This window comes from Rhinatrema bivittatum, chromosome 4 (genome assembly GCF_901001135.1).
Source record: "Rhinatrema bivittatum chromosome 4, aRhiBiv1.1, whole genome shotgun sequence".
Lineage (NCBI taxonomy): Eukaryota > Metazoa > Chordata > Amphibia > Gymnophiona > Rhinatrematidae > Rhinatrema > Rhinatrema bivittatum.
Genome location: NC_042618.1, coordinates 428,598,998 through 428,618,449, shown reverse-complemented (window position 1 = coordinate 428,618,449; position 19,452 = coordinate 428,598,998). Strand labels below are relative to the sequence as shown.

The 19,452-nt window shown below is 46.8% G+C and overlaps 1 protein-coding gene across 2 annotated transcripts in view; it reads right to left on the bottom strand.

Moving 5' to 3' along the window:
- LOC115091286 (protein SSUH2 homolog) overlaps positions 1-19,452 on the bottom strand; it is a 47,477-nt gene that overhangs the window by 27,702 nt on the left and 323 nt on the right. The window contains exons 1-2 of one of the 2 annotated variants that reach the window (XM_029601449.1): positions 12,875-13,061; positions 2,036-2,097 (exon numbers count right to left, since the gene is read on the bottom strand). In XM_029601449.1, coding sequence (XP_029457309.1) covers positions 2,036-2,097; positions 12,875-12,897 — 85 coding nt within the window. In that variant the 5' untranslated portion in view covers positions 12,898-13,061. Of the gene's footprint in view, positions 1-2,035; positions 2,098-12,874; positions 13,062-19,452 lie in introns of those variants that run through there. The other variant, XM_029601450.1, reaches the window with a different exon arrangement.

Sequence of the window (19,452 nt, the reverse complement as noted above, 5' to 3'; positions counted from 1 at the left end):
GAGGTAAGCAGCTCAAACACTACCTGATCTGCTTTCTCTGGGGCCTAGGGAACCAGAAATGGTCCTGTTACCACCATCTCTGCTCCCATTTCAGCAGGAAGCTAGATCTGATTTACCACAACAGCTCTGATCGTTTTCTATAGGAGAGCCAGAACTGATTATACCATCACCTCTACTCTGTCTCCTTGTGTCCTGGAATAAAGGTGGCTGACCACCATTTTGGGTTGTTCCAGAAGCCCTGGTAATAGACACAAAAAAAGGGGTTGAATTAGTACAGGTTCGAAGCATGTGAACTGTAGTGCCTATCAAAGCCAGGGTTGAAGCTTTGATGAGTGACGCTATTGCACATAAATTTAAAACGTTTGTTAATTCAACCACTTTTTGTGTCTGTTTATTGTTCTGCAGCATCTGCTTCAGTATCATGCCTTCTCTTCCTGTTCCCTGTAGAAGAGGACGGGAAGGGGAAATAAGAGAGAGGGCTGGATTAGGGAGTAGAGTGACTGTCCCTTGCTCTGTCTGCTCCAGGCTCAAACTATCTCCTCCTTTCCCCTTCAGGCTGCCTGAAAAGGAGGGACTGGATCAGAACACCCCTGCTGCTCTGCCTCTTAAATCTGAAAAGTGGCGGAACTGCATTCCAGGCCATGCCCCACAAATTAAGCCGTGCACACAATACTCAAAGGCAATACGATATTTTCCATGTGTTCTTTTTTTGGATCATTCCTAACATTCTGTTTCAATAATTGTGTATGTGTTATGTAATCCGCTTTGAACATTGAGGAAGCAATGGAAGAGACGTTTGAATAAATAAATAATTCTATTTGCTTTTTTTGAATGCCACCACACACTGAGCTGAGGATTCAACGTGTTGTCCACAAGGACTCCAAGGTCCTCATCCTAGATGATGACGCCCAATACAGAACCCAGCATAGTGTACCTGTAGTTGGGATTATTTTTCCCTATGTGCATTACTTTGTACTTTTCCACATTAAATTTCATCTGCCATTCAGTTGCCCAGTCTCCTACTCTTACAAGGTATCTCTGCAGTACTTCACAATCTGTTGCTGTTTTAACAACTTTGAATAATTTTGTGTCATCTGCAAATTTGATCACCTCACTTGTTCCTTTTCTCCAAACCATTTAAAAATATGTCAAACAATACAGGGCCCAGTAACGATCCCTGAGGTATCCTACTGCAGCTTTTGGTATAGCCTAGCCAAGAGTTTTCTGTGCTGGGTGCTCAGCTTTGATATAGACTATGGAAACAGGCTGCTCAGATGGCTCCTTGCCCCTAGCTGGCTGCTAAACTAGCTTCTCTGCTCCCTACCCCCAGCTGTGTGTTCAGCTGGCTCCCCTGCTCTCTTGCCCCTGGCTGAGTGCTCAGCTGGCTCCCCTGTTCTCCTGCCCCTGGCTGAGTGCTCAGCTGGTTCCCCTGTTCTCCTGCCCCTGGCTGAGTGCTCAGCTGGTTCCCCTGTTCTCCTGCCCCTGGCTGAGAGCTCAGCTGGCTCCCCTGTTCTCCTGCCCCTGGCTGAGTGCTCAGCTGGCTTCCCTGTTCTCCTGCCCCTGGCTGAGTGCTCAGCTGGCTCGTCTACCCCTATTGAGCGCTTAGCTGTGGTCTGTGACACAAGATTATTATCACTCTCCTGAGCCTCTACAGCAGTTCTAAGTTACTAATTTCTTATCAAGGAGCTCTCGCCAGCTCTACTCCACTTGGTGAACCTGTAGTTGGGATTATTGTTTTCAACAAGTAATTTTAAAAAAGTGACCCCCCCCCCCCCCCCCCCCCCCTGGATCATCACTTTTCTCCTGACCCAGTTATGTGGGCTGTTTCCAGTCACAAGATAACAGGATGTGCTGGTCCCAGTATAAAACCTGAAAATACAAATGAAAACTTTTTGGAATTCTTTTTCTTAGCTTCAGATAATATAGTGCTACAGTCCAGCACTATATCATAGTATTACATGGCAACATTACAAACTCTCCAACTTGGTCTGGTGTACTGAAAAACTGCTTTAATTGTATTACTGAGATTATCTACCTGGATTTCCTACAATGGGACCAGGGTCCGCCATAGTTCCATAACCTGGAGCAGCTGCATCTCTGTAAAACATTAAATGTATAAGCAAGCATCAAGCACAAGAAGAAATGACAACATTGTGAGGGCACCACAGACAATGAGAAATTACTACTTACCTGATAATTTCCTTTTCTTTAGGACAATCCGATGAATCCAGAACAAGTGAGTTATGCACCTCTACCAGCAGATGGAGACGGAGCAAACTGACATCACAGTACATATACCCCTGCAGTGACATCAGCCTGCCAGTTGTGTCTTCAAAAGCAACTGTGGACAGACTAGCAAAATTCTTGATTAAAAATAAGTAACCATTTCAATACTCAGCCAACAGGCAACACTGAGCTCAGACAAGAATGTATAAACATAAGTCTAGGACCAGTAACACATAGTCACACAAGAAGACCATAATGCAATCATTCGGCAGCCATGGGAGGGAAGCTGGATTCATCAGACTGTCCTAAAGAAAAGGAAATTATCAGGTAAGTAGTAATTTCTCATTTCTTAGTATTCGGTCAGATGAATCCAGAACAAGTGGGATGTAACCAAGCTACTTTGCATGTGCCGTCCAGTCAAAACCGCACATGCAAAGGCTGCATCCTTCCAGGCCTGCACATCCAGATGATAATACCTGGAAAAGGTGTGTAAGGAGGACCTCTTCGCAGCTCGGCAAATATTGACAGGGGACAACAATCTAACTTCTGCCCATGGCTCTGCTTGAGCTCTAGTGGAATGAGCCCTAATCTGACTAGGTAAGAACTTCCCTGCATCCACGTATGCAGCCGTGACTACATCCTTAATCCAGCAAGCTATCATAGCCCACAAGGCCGGCTCTCCCTGTCTAGTACCGCCGTGAAGAACAAACAGGTGATCTGACTTCCAGAAAGGCTTAGAAACCTAGAGATACCAGACAATATGTCTCTTGACATCCAAGGGCCGCAACAGACAATACTCCTCTGCAGATGATACTCTCTCTCTGTCCAGAGATGGCAAGGAGATGGACTGATTCAAGTAAATGAGAAGGAACAGTACGTAGCTGTACCGCTCCTGGAGTCACCTGAAGGAAAAGGCTCACAGCAAGACAAGACTTGGAGTTCAGAAACCCTACACGCTGAGAAAATTGCCACAAGGAACACCGTCTTCAAGGTCAGTAACCTCAAGGGCAGGGTATGCAGTGGTCTAAATGTGACCCTACCAAGAAATCCAATATCAAATTAAGACTCCAAAGGGGCATTGGAAACCACAAGGGAGGGCGAAGATAGTTCTCTCCTTTCAGAAAACGGGCCACATCAGGATGAGCTGACAAAGATCCACCAGTTACTTGACCCCTGAAATAGGTGAAAGCCGCTACTTGCACCTTCAAGGAACTGAGAACCAAGCCTTTATTCAAGCCATCCTGCAAACATTTCAAAATGAGAGGAATCTTGACTAAGGAAGGCAGAGTACCTCTATCCTCACACCAGGCCTTAAACGTGCTCCAAACCCGCATATAGGCCAAGGAGGTGGAGAACCTTCTAGCTCTCAGTAAGGTGAAAATCACCACCATAGAGTATCCCCATTGCAGCAAGCGAGCCCTTTCAAGGGCCATACAGTAAGAGAAAATAGAGTCGGATCTTCATGAAGAACAGGTCCCTGCTGCACCAGGAAGTCAAAGAGGCAAATCCACCAGGAGCCTCTGCAGATCCGCATACCATGGTCTCCTGGGCTAGTCTGGAGCTACCAAGAGCACCATCCCTCTGTGGCTCTCAATCCTCTGACCCAATCTGCCCAACATGGGCCATGGAGGAAAAGCATATAGTAACTTGTCTTCCGGCCACTCCTGCACTAGGGCATCGATCCCCTAAGACTTCGGATCTCTTCCGAGGCTGAAGAATCGCGGAAGCTTTACATTGCATGAAGTCACCAGGAGGGTCTAGAAACGGAAGACCCCAGTGGTCCAGAATCAGCTGAAATGCCCACTCTCCTGGATCCAGACTCTACCTGCTGAGAAAGTATGCCTTACATTGACTCTTCCTGCAATGTGTGAGGCTGAAATCACCTGGAGATGAACTTCTGCCCATTCCATAAGTTGATCTATTTCCAGTGACACTTGTTGGCTCTTGGTACCTCCCTGCAATTGATATACGCTACAGTCATTGTGTTGTCAGACATTATTCTTACCAATCGACCTCGCAGCCTGTTGCTGAACTGTAAACATGCCAACCGGACTGCCCAGGCTTCTAGCCAAATGATGTCCCAGAGAGACTCTTCTGCATTCCAGCATCCTTGTACTGTCATCTCCTGATAGTGAGCTCCCCAACCAAGGAGACTCGCGTCCGTTGTCAGTACTAGCCAATCCGGTGGGGCTAGGGTGACTCCCCTCCTTAGATGATCCACCTGCAGCTACCATTGCAGTTGGGAGGAGACCTCCATTGGCAAGTGGAGCCGAATTGAATAGTCCTGAGACTGTAGGTTCCACTGAGACAGCAGGGAGCACAGCAGAGGACGCATATGCACCCTTACCACGGTACCACTTCCAGGGTTGCCACCATTAAACCAAGTATCTGCAGGTAAGACCACACGGTTGGCTACAGATTGTTCATCAACTAATGGAGCTGCAACAGCAACTTCTGAATTCAAGATTCTGGCAGGAAAATCTTTCCCAGCTTCGGTTCAAACCGAATCCAGAGGTATTCAAACAATCGAGCAGGCTGAAGACTGCTCTTGGCCAGGTTCACAACTCAGCCGAGCTCCCACAATAGGGGAATCACCTTGCAAGTCACCAGGCGGCTCTCTTCCAGCAACTTGGCGCGAATCAGCCAGTTGTCCAAATACGGGATTCTATTCTCTCTCAACTCTGCCGCAACTACTACCATTACTTTGGAAAAGGTTCTGGGAGTGGTGGCCAGACCAAGGTCAGCGCCCGAAACTGAAAGTGGCATCCCAGAACTGCAAACTGCAGGAAGCATTGATGTTCTAATCGGATGGGAATTTAAAGATACGTCTCAGACAGATCCAGAGAGGTCAGAAATTCCCATGACTGCATGGCCATTATCACAAAGCACAAAGTTTCCATGCGAAAATGTTTCTCTCACAGATGTCAACTGACACCTTTGAGGTCCAGGATAGGACGAAAAGAGCCCTCCTTCTTTGGCACAATGAAATAAATGGAATATCGCCCCTTATTTTCTTGAGATGTGGGCCCTGGGACAACAACCCTCAGACTGAGGAGCCTTGCCAATGCACCCTCCACTGCCTGCTTCTTCTGCAGGGAGTGGCAGGGAGACTCTATGAACATGTCTTGAGGAACACTGCGAAACTCCATTGCATACCCTTCTCGTATCACCTCCAGGACTCATTGATCGGATGTAATCTTGACCCACTTCTGATAAGAGAGAGAAACATCCCCCTATCTCCTGTTCCCGGGGGGGGGGGGGGGGGAGCGAGTTGGCAAATCTTCACTGGGAAGCTCAGGAGATTCCACTACCTGAGCCTGCGCCTCTTCTGGGCTTTCGGAGATGAAAAGACTGAGACCTACTGAAGGGTTGAGTCCTCTGAAAGGTCGCTCCTCTATAGGGTCAAAAACACTTGGATCCTCTAGCACGACCTCTCATGGTAAAGGAACGCTACACCTGCTTCTTATCCTCCAGCAAATGAGGAACCAGAGATTCACCCCACTTACTGGCCAGTTTCTCCAACTCACTGCCAAACAAAAATGAACCATTAAAGGGCAATTTGGTGAGGTTAGCCTTGGAAGTCACATTGGCCAACCAATTTCTCAACCATAACTGACGGTTGGCCACTATTATCAAAGCCACCCCTCTGGTAGAAGTGCGGACCAAATCACTGTCCTCATTTGCAAGAAGGCAGCAGCTGGTTCCATAACTGCCCTTGAATTTATCCCAGAGTCATCAACCTCCTGGGAGAGAAGCAAACAAGAGTGCGCCTCCAAGGAACCAGAAGCAGTGATCTGCAAGGTCATTGCCACCGCTTCAAATGCTTGCTTAAGGATAGTTTCAATCTTTTTATGAGCATCCCTCAAAGCCGCTCCTCCTTCCACGGGAACAGCAGTCTGTTTGGAGACTGCACACACAAGAGCATCTATCTTTGGAAAACATAAGTGCTCTCTTACCACTGGACCCAGAGGCTATAGGCCTTCCAGAACCCGACCCCCTTTGAAATTAGCCTCTGGGGTGTCCCACTCAAGATTAATCAATTCTTGAATGGCCTCCATCACGGGGAAAAAACAAGAGGCCTTATGCAAGGAAACCAAAATGGGATTTCTCTTTGGCTCAGACATTAAATCTGCCCCAGGTACTCCAAGCATTTTAAAAGGTCTGGGAAATCAGAGCTGGCAGTTCATCTCTATGAAAGAACCGTATCATGGTTCTATATGCTTCTAATCCGGGGGAGATTTCACCATCCTCAAAATAGTCAGGATCGGCATCATCCATGCCATCTGGTTCTCAATCCAGAGGTCCTGCTGCCGCTCTAGGACTACTCAGGTGCTTGACAGAAGGTCCAGGCAAGGATCCTACCTGCACCTTTGCTCTGGGAGCATTGGATAGGGCTGAGGACTGAGCCTGAAGAAAGGATTGCAACCCCTAGAAAAATTCTACCCATGAAAAAGTAGAAGAATCCAGACCAGGAGGTACCTGAAGTGTACTTACTGAGCTACCTTCCCCTGCTGAGGAACCAGTTAGGGGAGTTCCAAAATCAGGTGCCCCAACCACGTCGTCTTTACCCAAACCCGCATCTGGTTGGGAAAAGCCAGGCTTAGTGAAATCAGAGGAATACAATTCTCCTTGAGCCTACAAATAGCGCTGGTACAAATCAGTGGGAACTCCTGGCTGAGATGCCCAAATATGACAAGCAGTGCAAAGAGAAAGACGCTTCAGCTTCCCAGGTACTGGCGCCATTATGGTTGACAATGCGCTGAGCGGCGGATGGAGTCATGCAACCTATTTTTGGGTTTTTTTATATGCGTGCTCAACCTAGGCGCCCAAAATTTATACGTCCAACACTTTGGCGTCACACACCTAGGTGCCCAAAAAAAAGTGCACAAAAAACTTATGCGCACAGTATAACTTGTGCACAGAGGAAGGTGAGCGGCCACTACGGTATCACTTAATGTGGAAGCACAGACTCCAAGGCCTGACTGTGTCTCCAAAAACTAGGCACAAAACCTGGAGGCACAGCTAGATGCACAAGCAAGACAGACAATCCTGAAGAGGGCAGCCTTAGAAATCACGCGAAATGCCATTGCGGCATGCAGCGAAAAGCTCGGAGCGGGGTCTAGTTTAAGGAGGCTGCCCATGTCTCTTGACCTCCCTTGGAGCGGAATGAATGTCAGACTGGCACGCCGAGCATGGAGACCGGGAGAAGGAGGAAGTCCAACACAAGAAAAACCTCCTAGGTCTCTGTGTAATTTTTTTTTTTTTTTTTTTAACACTTACTGGAGCTCAGCCTTACCTGGCTGTGTACAGAAATGGTCTCCAGCTACGGGAGGAGAGGGCATGTGCAGTCACCACCATGCTCTGCTTCCTGCACCCGCTGCCTTTCAGCTGCTCAAACAACTAAGTCCACGCCAGCTGAAACCAGCTACCGGACCAAAGCACTCGTCTGAGGGACCATGGAAATCACCTCAGGAATTCTCAACTGTGAGAGGGACCATTTGTTAACACCGCAGGAGAGTGGGGTGAATTTATTTCCTTAATTCTCCTTTTCTTTAAAATGAAGCAACCCCCAGTGGGGGAGATTCAGGTCCACCATCTGCTGGAGATGGAGAATACTGGCGGGCTGATGTCACTGCAGGGGTATATGTACTGTGACGTCAATTTGCTCCGTCTCCATCTGCTGCTAGAGGTGCCTAATGGACTTGGTTCTGGGTTCATCTGACTGGACGCTAAGAAACAAGACACTTCTCAGCACAGCAACAGGCCAAAAACCCTTCCACAGATGGAGCCCGACCTGTTTTGTTTTCAGTCAGCCCCTGGGCCATTACTATGGTGACAAGTGAGTGCTTCTCTGAGAGCTTGGGCATGGCGCTGGAAGGCTGCCCTACATACGGTTTCCCAGTGCCTGAAAGTGCGGGTCTGCAAGAATCAGGTAGAGGGTTACACTGTACCAGGGGGAAAGCATGCCCCTATGAAACTAATGCGCTACCTTCTCTGCTGCCTACATAGCACTTCCAAATGAAAGGCTCTGTTTTAAGGAGACTGAGAAACTGCAGGATGAAAATTCAAAACCTCAGATAGCCATGGGCTCCCTTTGAGCGTTGGGCAAAGCACTGTCTTTATCCTAACTCTGTGTAATAGCAAATCACAGCATTGCTCTGCGATACCAGAAAAATCCAGAATTACTATTTCTGCTGTTAACATGAAAGTGAAAGGAAGAGTCTCGAAAGACCCAATGTCCGAGCTGGGTTCCGTATGTCCTGACCAGAACCATCCTCCACTTAAGAACGTGGAGGGGGAGGGAGAACACTGCACCAGAGACTCAGCAAGCCTGGGGTCACGGCCTCCCAGGGAAGCCTCGGTGAAGAGAGAGGGCAGACAAAAAAAAACAACCACTGATAAATATTATAAAAAAAAAAAAAATTAAGGAGGAAATGACCTAAACTAAAACAAGGATTCTTCCTCAAGAAGCTGTGGCCATAAAATGTTGAAATCATTGCCACTCACGTGACATCTTCAGTTTTCAAAATGTAGGGGCTAGTTAAACTGTAGAATAGGAAAGTCTCATAGCTTTCACCAGGAAATTATATTACAGCGCACATAAATTACTTGGTTAAGGAATCTTCCTATGGACCAGTGATCCTAAGTGAACACTTTGCCACTGACACAGGAAAAGATGATTAAAAGCCATATGTTGAATAGTGCTATAGATATATTAGTATTGTTTTGGTATGTTTGATTAATCATTGATTATTGTTTTGATATGTTTACTTTTTTGATAAATTACTAATTTTATTATTATGAGATTTATGTAAATTTTTAGCTATTACTTATTATATTTTATGATTTATATTTATGTAAACAATTTTGACTAAACTTTGTTTGTAAAAGTGGTATAAACACTTTAAAATAAATAAATAGTAGTAGTAGTAGTAGTAGTAGTAGTCGTCCATATTATCTCTGGTCAAATTAAGTTTCTGGCCTGGTGGCAGGAGAAAACATATTGTGCTGCTCTAGTTGCTAATCCTCCTCTCTCCCTCAGTATTATACAGAGTTTTTCCTGCTCATTCTTTTGTGGAAGTCATTATTTTCTCGGGAAATTTCACAAAATACAAAGATACCAGAGATGCACAACAGTAAGGAGGGACGCATGGAGAGTCAGAAGAGAAGCAGAGCCCCCTCAGTTCCACCTGGGCAGTGCTGATCTCAATACAAACTACCCCTCTGTGGACACACCGAAGGAATTTTCTCAATACAGGGCGTGCTCCAGCACCCGCAGAGCTGGCACCGACCCTGCGTGCCAAGATATTTTTCAGCGGCGTTCGGAGTACAGCCCAGCAGGTCGGTAGCACACAAGCTCCTTCGGGAGCTCTCATCCTCCACCAGGGAGGAGAAGGCCAGGACCTTACAACTGCTTTTCTGAGGGAAAAAAAAAATACTCTTGTTTTCACCTGAGCTTTTCTCACTCAAAATCTGTTAAAAAAAAAAAAAAAAAAGCTGGACCTGGAAAGGAAAAGCAAATGTGCTGCTTGTGGTGTGACATAACGTGTTTCTCAGAGCTGCCCACAGGTCACATGCGGGTTACTCCTCATACATCGTCTTACCCCTAAATGTTCCACTGCCATAATTTTGCCAGGGGCAGGGGAAACAAGGATTTTAGGGACACCTTTCACAGCTGCTGCTCTCTGCCAGATCTTTCTATCTCTGCACCCTCCAGGAGTCAATAAGATTTTAGAATTTTTTCTTACATTTGCCCTTCTGATTTGATGCAAACTTGTCAAGAGAAACCGCCGGTTTAGAAACAGGAAACCCCTAATGAAATCACAAGGGTACCGTTTGGAATTGTCTCCTCTCAGCTCTCTCTCTTCCATTTCCTGGAGAGGATAATCACCAAGTACTGGAAGAAGGCCGGTGTACTAAAGTGAGTTTAAACTCACAGACAGACAGGCCGATGCAGAGAGGTGTGTGCAGCTGAACGCACAGGTTTACCTGCTTTTGAACACTCATTCTGTGAACGGAAAGCTTACTAACGATGCAGCAAGGAGTTTTATGCTCACAAGGGGGCAGATTTTCAAAGGCTACGCACGTAACCAGAGAAAATCTGCCCCTGTGCACACCGAGCCTATTGTGCGTATGTTCCGGGGCTTGCAAAAATGGGCGGGAAGGGGGCGTGGCCTGAGCCTCCAGGCACAGCGGCCATTTCGGAGCGGCCTTGGAGGGAATGGAGGAAGGCTGCGCGGCTCGGCGCACACAAGTTGCACAATTGTGCGCCCCCTTGCGCGCACCAACCCTGGATTTTATAACATGCGGGCGGCAGCGCGCACATGTTATAAAATCGGGCGTAGATTTTAAAATTTGGCCCAAAATGAGCATTTAAAAATATACAGTCAGCTCAGCACCTGTCATGGTCAGGCGGGCTGGATTCAGGTGTTCCCACAGCAGAAGTGGTGCAGGACTTCAAGGCAAGAGTAGGACAAGGTCTTCTGCCTGACCAGCCCCCTCCCCCTGGGGTTGAGCCCGCAGGTTCAGGGGGCTGGCAGGACTTTCCTGGCATGATACATGATAGCGGTCCGGCAGGGCAGGAACTGGAGACAAGGCTGATCCTGAAGGAAGGGCTGGGGCTGGGTCAAGGGCTGGAACAGGAGACAGGGACTGGGCATTGGAGTCAGGCAGGGGCTGGAGACAATTGTTGGACCAAGAGGTAAGGCCTGCAACTAGAGGCAAGATGGTAGTAGGAGACAAGGGCTGGAACTGAAGGCCCACAGCGAGCAGGGGCCACAGAGAGGAGCAAATAGGACCAGACAAGGACTGGACAGGACCACAACAGCAGAGCAATAATACACAAACACAGCAAGATAGGAACCAAGGCACAGCAAGGAACATATAAGTTAAGAAAGCAATAGACAAGAAGGCCTAAGCAGGCCGCGAGGCGAGGCTAGAAGACACAAAGGCCACAAGACAGGGCAAGAAGGCCAAGGAGGCCACAGGTGCCATGTAATAGCAAGGCAAGGTGGTCCAATGCAAGGAGCCATGGTGACTCAGTGAAGAAGCACCAAGTTGAGAGAGAGGCAGGGCTAAATAGGACTGGCCTTGCTGTGTCATGCAGCCATTACATAGATGGCTAGTGTGGGAGGGCATGTGGCTCAGAGAGGACCTCTGCTGGTAGGAGGGGGAGGGCTGTCTAGCAGCCAGGATCGGGTCAGCGCCCTCACATGGAAATTTCATGTGAATGTGGGCATTAAATAAATATGCCCTCCCAATGCAGAGAGGTGCACTGGCTGAGCTCACATTTTTTTTTTTGTAATTAAAGGTTTCTATTAAGCCAAGCAGTGCAGTAAGTAAATCATGCATGGTATATCCATAAAGTAACAAATCAAAACACAGAAGTGTGTCAATATACAGTTTCAACCAACAGAACCAGCAATATATTTGTAGAAGAAGTTGTGTAACAGAAGCTGTGAATAGATTTACACACAGTCATAACTATCGAGCTCACATTTTTTTAATGCTGGAAACTTTACGCTTGGTCAGAGGTGAAGTTTATTTATTTATTTATTTTTAATTTTTATATACCTAAGTTCTTGTAGGGACTACAAATCACTCCGGTTTACATAAAACAAAGAACTGCTCAACAGAGAGTGGAGCTTTTCATGGAACCGTAGAACATATGGAACCGTAGAACATATGGAAGTAAAGTTTTCCATAGCTTTCCATAGCTGGTGATGGTCTGGCAAAAAAAAAAGGATTTTCCCAAGGTTGGCAGGCAGCTGTATAAGTACGGACTTACCCAGGTAAATAGTAGCGGTTAACCTTGGTCACTTACCCGGATAAATCCTATTTATCCAGCAAGTGACTGCAGCTATCATTGGCATGACTGTGGCTCCCTCCCCGAGTTAAAACGTGTGTTCAGTCCTTGCTAAATGCACATTTTAACTCATCAAATGCACATTTTAACTCCTGAGCATTAGCATATCATCAGTTTATTACATCAGGAGTTAAAAAAATGTAATCTATGCATTGGATTTCAGCATAAAGTTTTGACAAACAGATTATTGCATCGGCCTGGGAGTGCATAAAGAAAAAAAGCACAGTTAGTGCAAGTAGACTAGGTTTCCAATCAGTTTGTGCTTTTATCATGCATAGCTTCACTTTTTGACCAAAGCAGTGTGTGTACTCTAGCTTTTGAGTTTACCTGCCAAGCTAATGTGCTGCAAAATCTGTAAAGCAGCTCATTAGCTATGAACACATTGCAAAGTATTCACGATAACTGCCTTGCAGACACAATAATCGCTATAAAAAAATGAACTATATCTCACGGAGGTAAGATGTGCTTTTGTTATAAAGTTCATAAATAAAGTAAGTGCATATTTTTACTTTCTGGGTTCATTTGCATTCTATTAACATTGCAGGTCCAGTTTAAAGAAGCCGGACTGTGAACGTTTCTTCCTGCAGCAACTATAAAATGGTCAATGCCAGTTGAAAAGGCAGCAGAGGAACGACAGATCAGACTTGTGCCCTTTGAACCGGACTCGGGGGCAGGAGTCTCCGCTCGCTGCCCAGCGGATAAGCAAGGTGATTAGGGGTAGGGTGTGCTATGGTCGGGGTGGGAAGGGAAAGCGTTTGCTCCCCCCCGGGTGTAGTCACTCACCGGATGTGCCGTCCCTCCGCCATCTCCTGCTGGCGCTGACCGGAGAGAAGGGGGGTTTCCAGCCGGAGACAGCCCGGGAAAGACGGCAGCAGCGCCGCTTCCGTGCCCAAGGCCTCGAGCAGTTGCTGGACGAAGCAGAGGCGTAAAGCGAAAGCGGAACTGGCAACCCCCCGAACCTGTCCCCGCCTCGCAGCTCTCGGGACCAGGGACCCTCCCCCTCCAAGCCCCTCCCCACCTCGCAGTTCTCGGGGCCAGGGACCCTCCGACTCACAGCTCTTGGGGCCGGGGACCCTCCCCCGCCTTGCAGCTTTTGGGGCTTGGATACTTCTCCCTGGGAATGCCGAACCTTTTCTTTTTTTAGTTTGGGTATGGAGTGATGCAGCTGAAAATCCCTTTTGACGGGGTGGGGGAAGGGAGGTGTTCTAGGAGTCAGCAGCTTCTGTACAGTGCTGTGTACACTTTCCTTTATCTAAATAAACTTTATTAAAAATAAGTTTACAATGGCAACCATTAAAGCAGTATCAGATACACTGCAATTAAAAACGAGATCAATTACAAGCCGGAAAAATGCATACAGCAAGTTCACATTGACTAGAAGCAACGTTAGCCTTCGATGTCCCAGTATGAGATCCACTGCTGTTGCCACACACCAACGCCTACCAACCCAGAAAAGCAAACAGGCAGCAATAACAAGCCTGGTCTGACCAATGGCACTCTTCAGTCCCTCTCATAAATAGCAGAGAATGTCCCTCCCCCTTCCACATAACTGGAACTCAAACCTGAAATCGGCCACGGATAAGCTCACCCAATGGAAACTCATCCACATCAAAAACCCCAAACCAGCCCCCCCTCCCAGGTTCACACCAGAGCTGCACCAACTAAAAAGAACTGGCAGGAAACTGGAGTGAAAATAGTGAAAATCCAACCAGATAAAACCAAATGCAAACCATATCAGACAGCATACCACAGGGGCTACATCTGAAGCAAAGTGAACCTACTATTCCAGAACAATCAGCTAAACAGAGAATTCACCCAAAGAGTTATTCAAGATCATTGACAAACTCCTGGAATCCTCCCCTCACTCTCTCCATGGAATCCCACAGCAGCAAACTAGACAAATTGCTCATGGAAAAGGTCCCACATATCCCCAGTCTGAGCTAAAAAGGGGACCGTCAGCCAGGTAACCCTCTGCAAATATTTCAGCCTCCTCCATATCGCTCCCTAATTAACAGGCCGATACAATAAAGACATGCGGGGAAAACAGACGCTCAGTGTTGAGCGCCCGCTTTCCTGACGAGCGCCCAGCCACCTCTCCTGGGCACACGATGCAATATTTAAATGAGGGGTCGCGCTAAAAGGGACAACTGCACGCCCCTAGCGCTTCCTTGGCAGCTGACACCCAGGAGAGGTGGCTGTCAGCGGGTTAGGGAAACAGGTAACTCAATTTTACGAGCGTCCCTTTTCCTAACCTGACTGCCAGCACACATTTTTTTTTTTTAACCTTTTGGTTCCTCTGAATTAATATTACCACGCTAGTAAGTCAGAGGGTGTACAGAAAAACAGTATTTTATGCTTTTCTGTACACTTTTTTTGGGCTGCTCAGAAATTATAACGCCTGCTCTGGGGCAGGCATTATAATTTCTGAGCATAAAAATGTGCAGATCGGGCGCACACTTTTTTTTTTTTGATCTGGAGCGAATAGCTAATAGCCTCATCAACATGTATTTGCATGTGATGAGTGCTATTAGTTTCGGAGGGGGGGGGGGGTTTGGACGCACTAAACCCCTGTATAAGGGGTTTTGGATGCGCGTCCAACTGCAGGTTAAACAGATCCGACAGGCCGCCGGCGGACCCCATCCCATGGTGGCAGCAAAAGAGACTTAAGAGGCCAGCGCTGCAACCCATCTCGCTGGCGGCTGAAGAGTGAAGGAGGCCACGGTCCACCGGCACGCCCCATGTCGCTGGCGGCTGAAGATGTAAGAAGGCCGTGGGCTGCCGGCGCACCCCATCTCACCAGCGGCTAAAGAGCGAAGAATGCTCTGGCACCGCCAGCAGCCTGAGTGAGGAGCAGGTCGCGGGACCCTCTCTCCTCTACTGACTCCAGTAAAAAAATGAGAGCCCTGAGTGAGAGAGAGAGGGTGTATGAGCATGTGTGTGTGTGAGAGAGAGAGAGCCTATGTGAATGAGAGAAAGGGAGCTCGTAATTGTGTGTGTGTGTGTGTGAATGAGAGAAAGAGCATGTGTGTTTGAGAAAGAGGGATTTGTGTGTGAACATGTGTGTATGAGAGAGCGAGAGCATACTGTGTGAGAAAGAAGGAATGTATGTGTGGGTATGAGCGTGTGTGTGTGTGTGAAAAAAGGGAGCATGAGAATAAGAAGGAAAGCATGTGTGTATGTGGGAGCATGTTTGTGTGTGTGTTTATGAGAAAGAGGAGTGTTGTGTTGCATTTCCCGGCTGTGGCAGGCCCTTGGCCGGCTTCACTCACCCCCGATGCCCAGGTCCCAGACCTGGCCCGTCTTCCCTGGCAGCGGTAGGCAGCCGCCTACACGCCTATGCTCTCAGACCCCCTCCAGTGTTCCTGCGGTCTCCTCCGGTCCTGGCCGGGTCTCCCCACGTGCGTCGCAGGGAGACGCCGCCACCTCTTAGTTTCTGGCCTGTCCGCCTTAGGCTCGCATGCCCTCCCTGGCTTTAAAGGGACCGCGGCGGGAAAGCCTCCCGCGGCCCCGGATGATGACATCACTCAGCCTCTGTATATAAGGCGGCCCCCTGCCACTTAGACTTTGCCTTGGCAACACGTCTCCACGCTTCCTGTCGTGTGCTTCTTTGCTGTTTGTTCCTGTTCCAGTATTCCAGTACCCGTTCCTCGGTCCAGTACCTGTTCCAGCTTTCTGCTTCTTCTACCCTTCAGACAGATTTCCCTGACTTCTGCTTGAACCTGACCTTGCCTCCAGCCGCCCGCCCTGACTCCTGCTTGGGATAAACACTGAGGATCCCTAAAGGCTGGAGGTGGAATGATAAAAAGGGGGCACGGGGGACAACCTGCAAGGAGCGGCAGTTACTACCCCTAACAGAAGGCATGGGGATTGCTATCCTTAACCAATTTGCCTTCATGATTGTAACACAACTGCTGATTCACACCTCTGATTCAACGGCGGGGGAAACAAAAAGGGGGGAATTGGATTCTGATGACAGCCAATGTTAGGCCCTGACTTTTAAGGTCCAGGGTACTGATACACAAACATTAGGGAAAAAACATAGGACTGCTTCTAAGGCCAAGTCCAAAAGCAAAGCATTTTATGAATTATCAAGAAGGTTCCTCACCCTGTAAAAATGTTGCCAGCAGTAATTTTGTTAATGGTTTGACAGTTGCTTGGTTTTGATTGTGAATATTACTACCCTTATCATAAGGCTTGGGGGTAACCTACTCGGAGTGGTAATTAGTACCTGGCACTTCCAGGTTAAAGCACATTATGCTTTAACCCGTATTCTCTACTGTATTATTTTATAATTACTACCTGCCTTTACCTTCTTTCCAGCTATTTAAGCTTCCAAGTTCTTTACTCCTTGTTGAATGTAACTTTGACTTATTCACCTCTATTGTTTAATTACTTTAGTTGTCGCTTCAGTTATACCCTTGTTCAATGTAAACCGATCCGATATGGTCATTACTATGAAGGTCGGTATAAAAAAGTGTTAAATAAATAAATAAATAAATAAATAAATAAATAAGAAACTTGCTGGGCAGACTGGTTGGACCAGATGGTGTTTAGATGCCATCAATGACAGCTTCATGCAACAGTTGGTCATGGAACCAACAAGAGGATCTAATTCTCAGAGGAATGCGGGACCTGGTACAAGAGATAAAGATGGTGGAGCTACTTGACAACAGCGATCATAATGTAATTACATTTGACTTAAATGATTGGAGGGTGATTACCAAGAAAAACTACTGCAGTAGTATTTAACTATAACAAGAGAGACTATGATAAAATGTGGACATTTGTTAAAGAAAACTAAAAGGAGCAATTTCCAAGGTTAAAAACTTGCCGGAGGCATGAAAATTGTTTAAAATTACCATCCTAGAGGCCCAGACAAAATGTATTTCATGCATTAAAAAAGGTAGAAGGAAAGCCAAATGACTGCCAGGGTGATTTAATATCGAGGTGAAAGAGGTAATTAAAGCCAAAAGGGAACCATTCAATAAATGGAAAACAGACCTAAATGATGAAAATAGGAAAGAGCATCAGCCATGGCAAATTAGATGTAGAAAGGTAATTAAGCAGGATAAGAGAGAATTTGCAAAAAAGCTTACCGTAGGGGGAAGAACAAGTAATAAAAACTTTTTCAAGTACAGTACGTTCAATGCAAAAAGCCTTTGAGGGAGTCACTTAGAACATAAGAATTGCCATACTGGGTCAGGTCAAGGGTCCATCAAGCCCAGTCTCCTGTTTCCAACATTGGCCAATCCAAGTCACAAGTACCTGGCAAGTACCCAAACATTAAATAAATCTCAAGCTACTATTCCTTATTAATTAATACCTTGGCTGTAGACTATGGGCCTAGTGGTGGATGGAAGGTGGAAGTGTGTAGATATGTGTATCGGTCAGTGGGTTTCTAGTATTAAGTCGCTTTCACATGTCCCTTGTGTAGTTGCATAGCGATATCAAGAAAGTGAACCTGCAGTGTGTAGACTGTTCTAGGATCAGGTTAATGGTGGAGTGGAGGTTGTTATGCTCCTGATGAAATTTCTCCAGAACTTCATGGCCATGTGTCCAGATGATGAGGAAATAATCAAGATATATCAGGTAAGTAGGGGCTTCTGACTGTAGGAGTTGAGGAAGCATTGCCGTAGGTTAGCCATGAAAATGCTGCCATTCTGTGGGGCCATGCATATATCCATGGCAGTGCTGTTACTTGCAGACATTAGTGCTCTGCAAATCTGAAGGAGTTGTGTGCGAGGACAAAGTGGCAGAGTTTGGGGGCCGGGTCAGCTGTAGCGCCATCTGAATGTGAGACTTCACAAGCCTGTCCTAGTGACCTCATAGCCAATTGGATTTTTGAGGTATCACAATGAATATGTGTAGGAGCACTTTGTTTCCTTACAAGAAGGAAGGCGCTAACTTACTGGGAAGGTTCAGAGAGATTCAGCGAAGAAAGGTTGGGGTTTTGACTCCCCCAAGCAGGAGCTACAGATGGCATGCTCCAGCAGTATATAAACTCCTGCCATCATCTTAGAGTGTGGATTGTTCTTTTGGATTTGCTTAGTGGATTTCTGTTGGATTCTCCTGAACTGCCCTCCTTGGGTCATCCATCTGAAAGAATTTTGCTGTGTTGTGCCTTTTTAGTCCACTTTTTGGAAACCTTCCCTATGAGAGCCTTAGTACTTTTTCACAGAGAATTTGGGGAGTCCCTGAGTAAGGTTAGACTAAGGGGTAGGGAGGATTCTGCTGTTCTTTCTCATCTCAAGTAGATAGATCAGTCAATGACCCGATGCAGAGATGTTTTTTCCTTCAATTACTTTCTTCTTATTTGGGAGACGAAAGTTTTTTCCATCCTTCCTGTTTCTGGTTTGGTTTTCCCCCTTATTTGAGTCAGAGACTATTTTTGTTTCTGTTGGGACTGAATATCCTTGGTACCAGGGACCCACTTTCTGAACCATTGGGAGATGTCTTTCATCTAGGAAGAGCCCGAGGAGAGGAGGTTTCATCAGAGAGGAATTGATTCCTGTCCATTACCAAAGGAGCTGAAAGTAATGCTCAGGAGGTTTTGCTGACCCAGGTTTTCAGACTATCCACAATGAATATGCATGAGAAAGATTTGCATGCACTGCCTCCACTGAATGCAAATCTATCTCATGCATATTCATTGTGGATATCCTGAAAACCTGGCCTGTTTGTGGCCCTCGAGGACTGGAGTTCGCCATCCCTGAGATAGGGGGAGCTCTTTGCTATATCTAACATGATACTATCGTAGCACTTATGGTATGCACGTGGTTTCCTTTATAAATAGTTTGGAATACTAGTTCTATACAGGCACATACTTTATATATTGTTGCCTCCATATGTGTAAGGACAGATGACCTACTGCTGTCCACTTTTCCTCTCACCTCTGGATCCAACTAAATCAGGGGTGGGCAGTTCCGGTCCTCGGGGACCACAAACCAGTCTGGTTTTCAGGATATCCCTAATGAATATGCATGAGAGAGATTTGCATGCACTCTGCCTCCATTGTATGCAAATCTATTTCATGCATATTCATTAGGATATCCTAAAACCTCGACAGGTTTGTGGCCCTCGAAGACTGGAATTGCCCACCCCTGAACTAAATGGACAGTTCATAGGGACATTACCATTTCCACTCTGTGGCTTGAATGTGAGAACTGCCCTTGCAGGTCGCCACATCTAGAGACAGTAAGCAACCCTTTACAAGACTGTACGCTGATAGTTGGTGCCTTCTGCAGCTAGCCAGGCCGATCAGCAGCATGGGCTTGCAGGGAATATATTTTTGGAAAAGGTACACATTTGAGACTTTCACTGGAGTATCAGGATGTGCTCAAAGACGGATTGGGGGAGCTGTA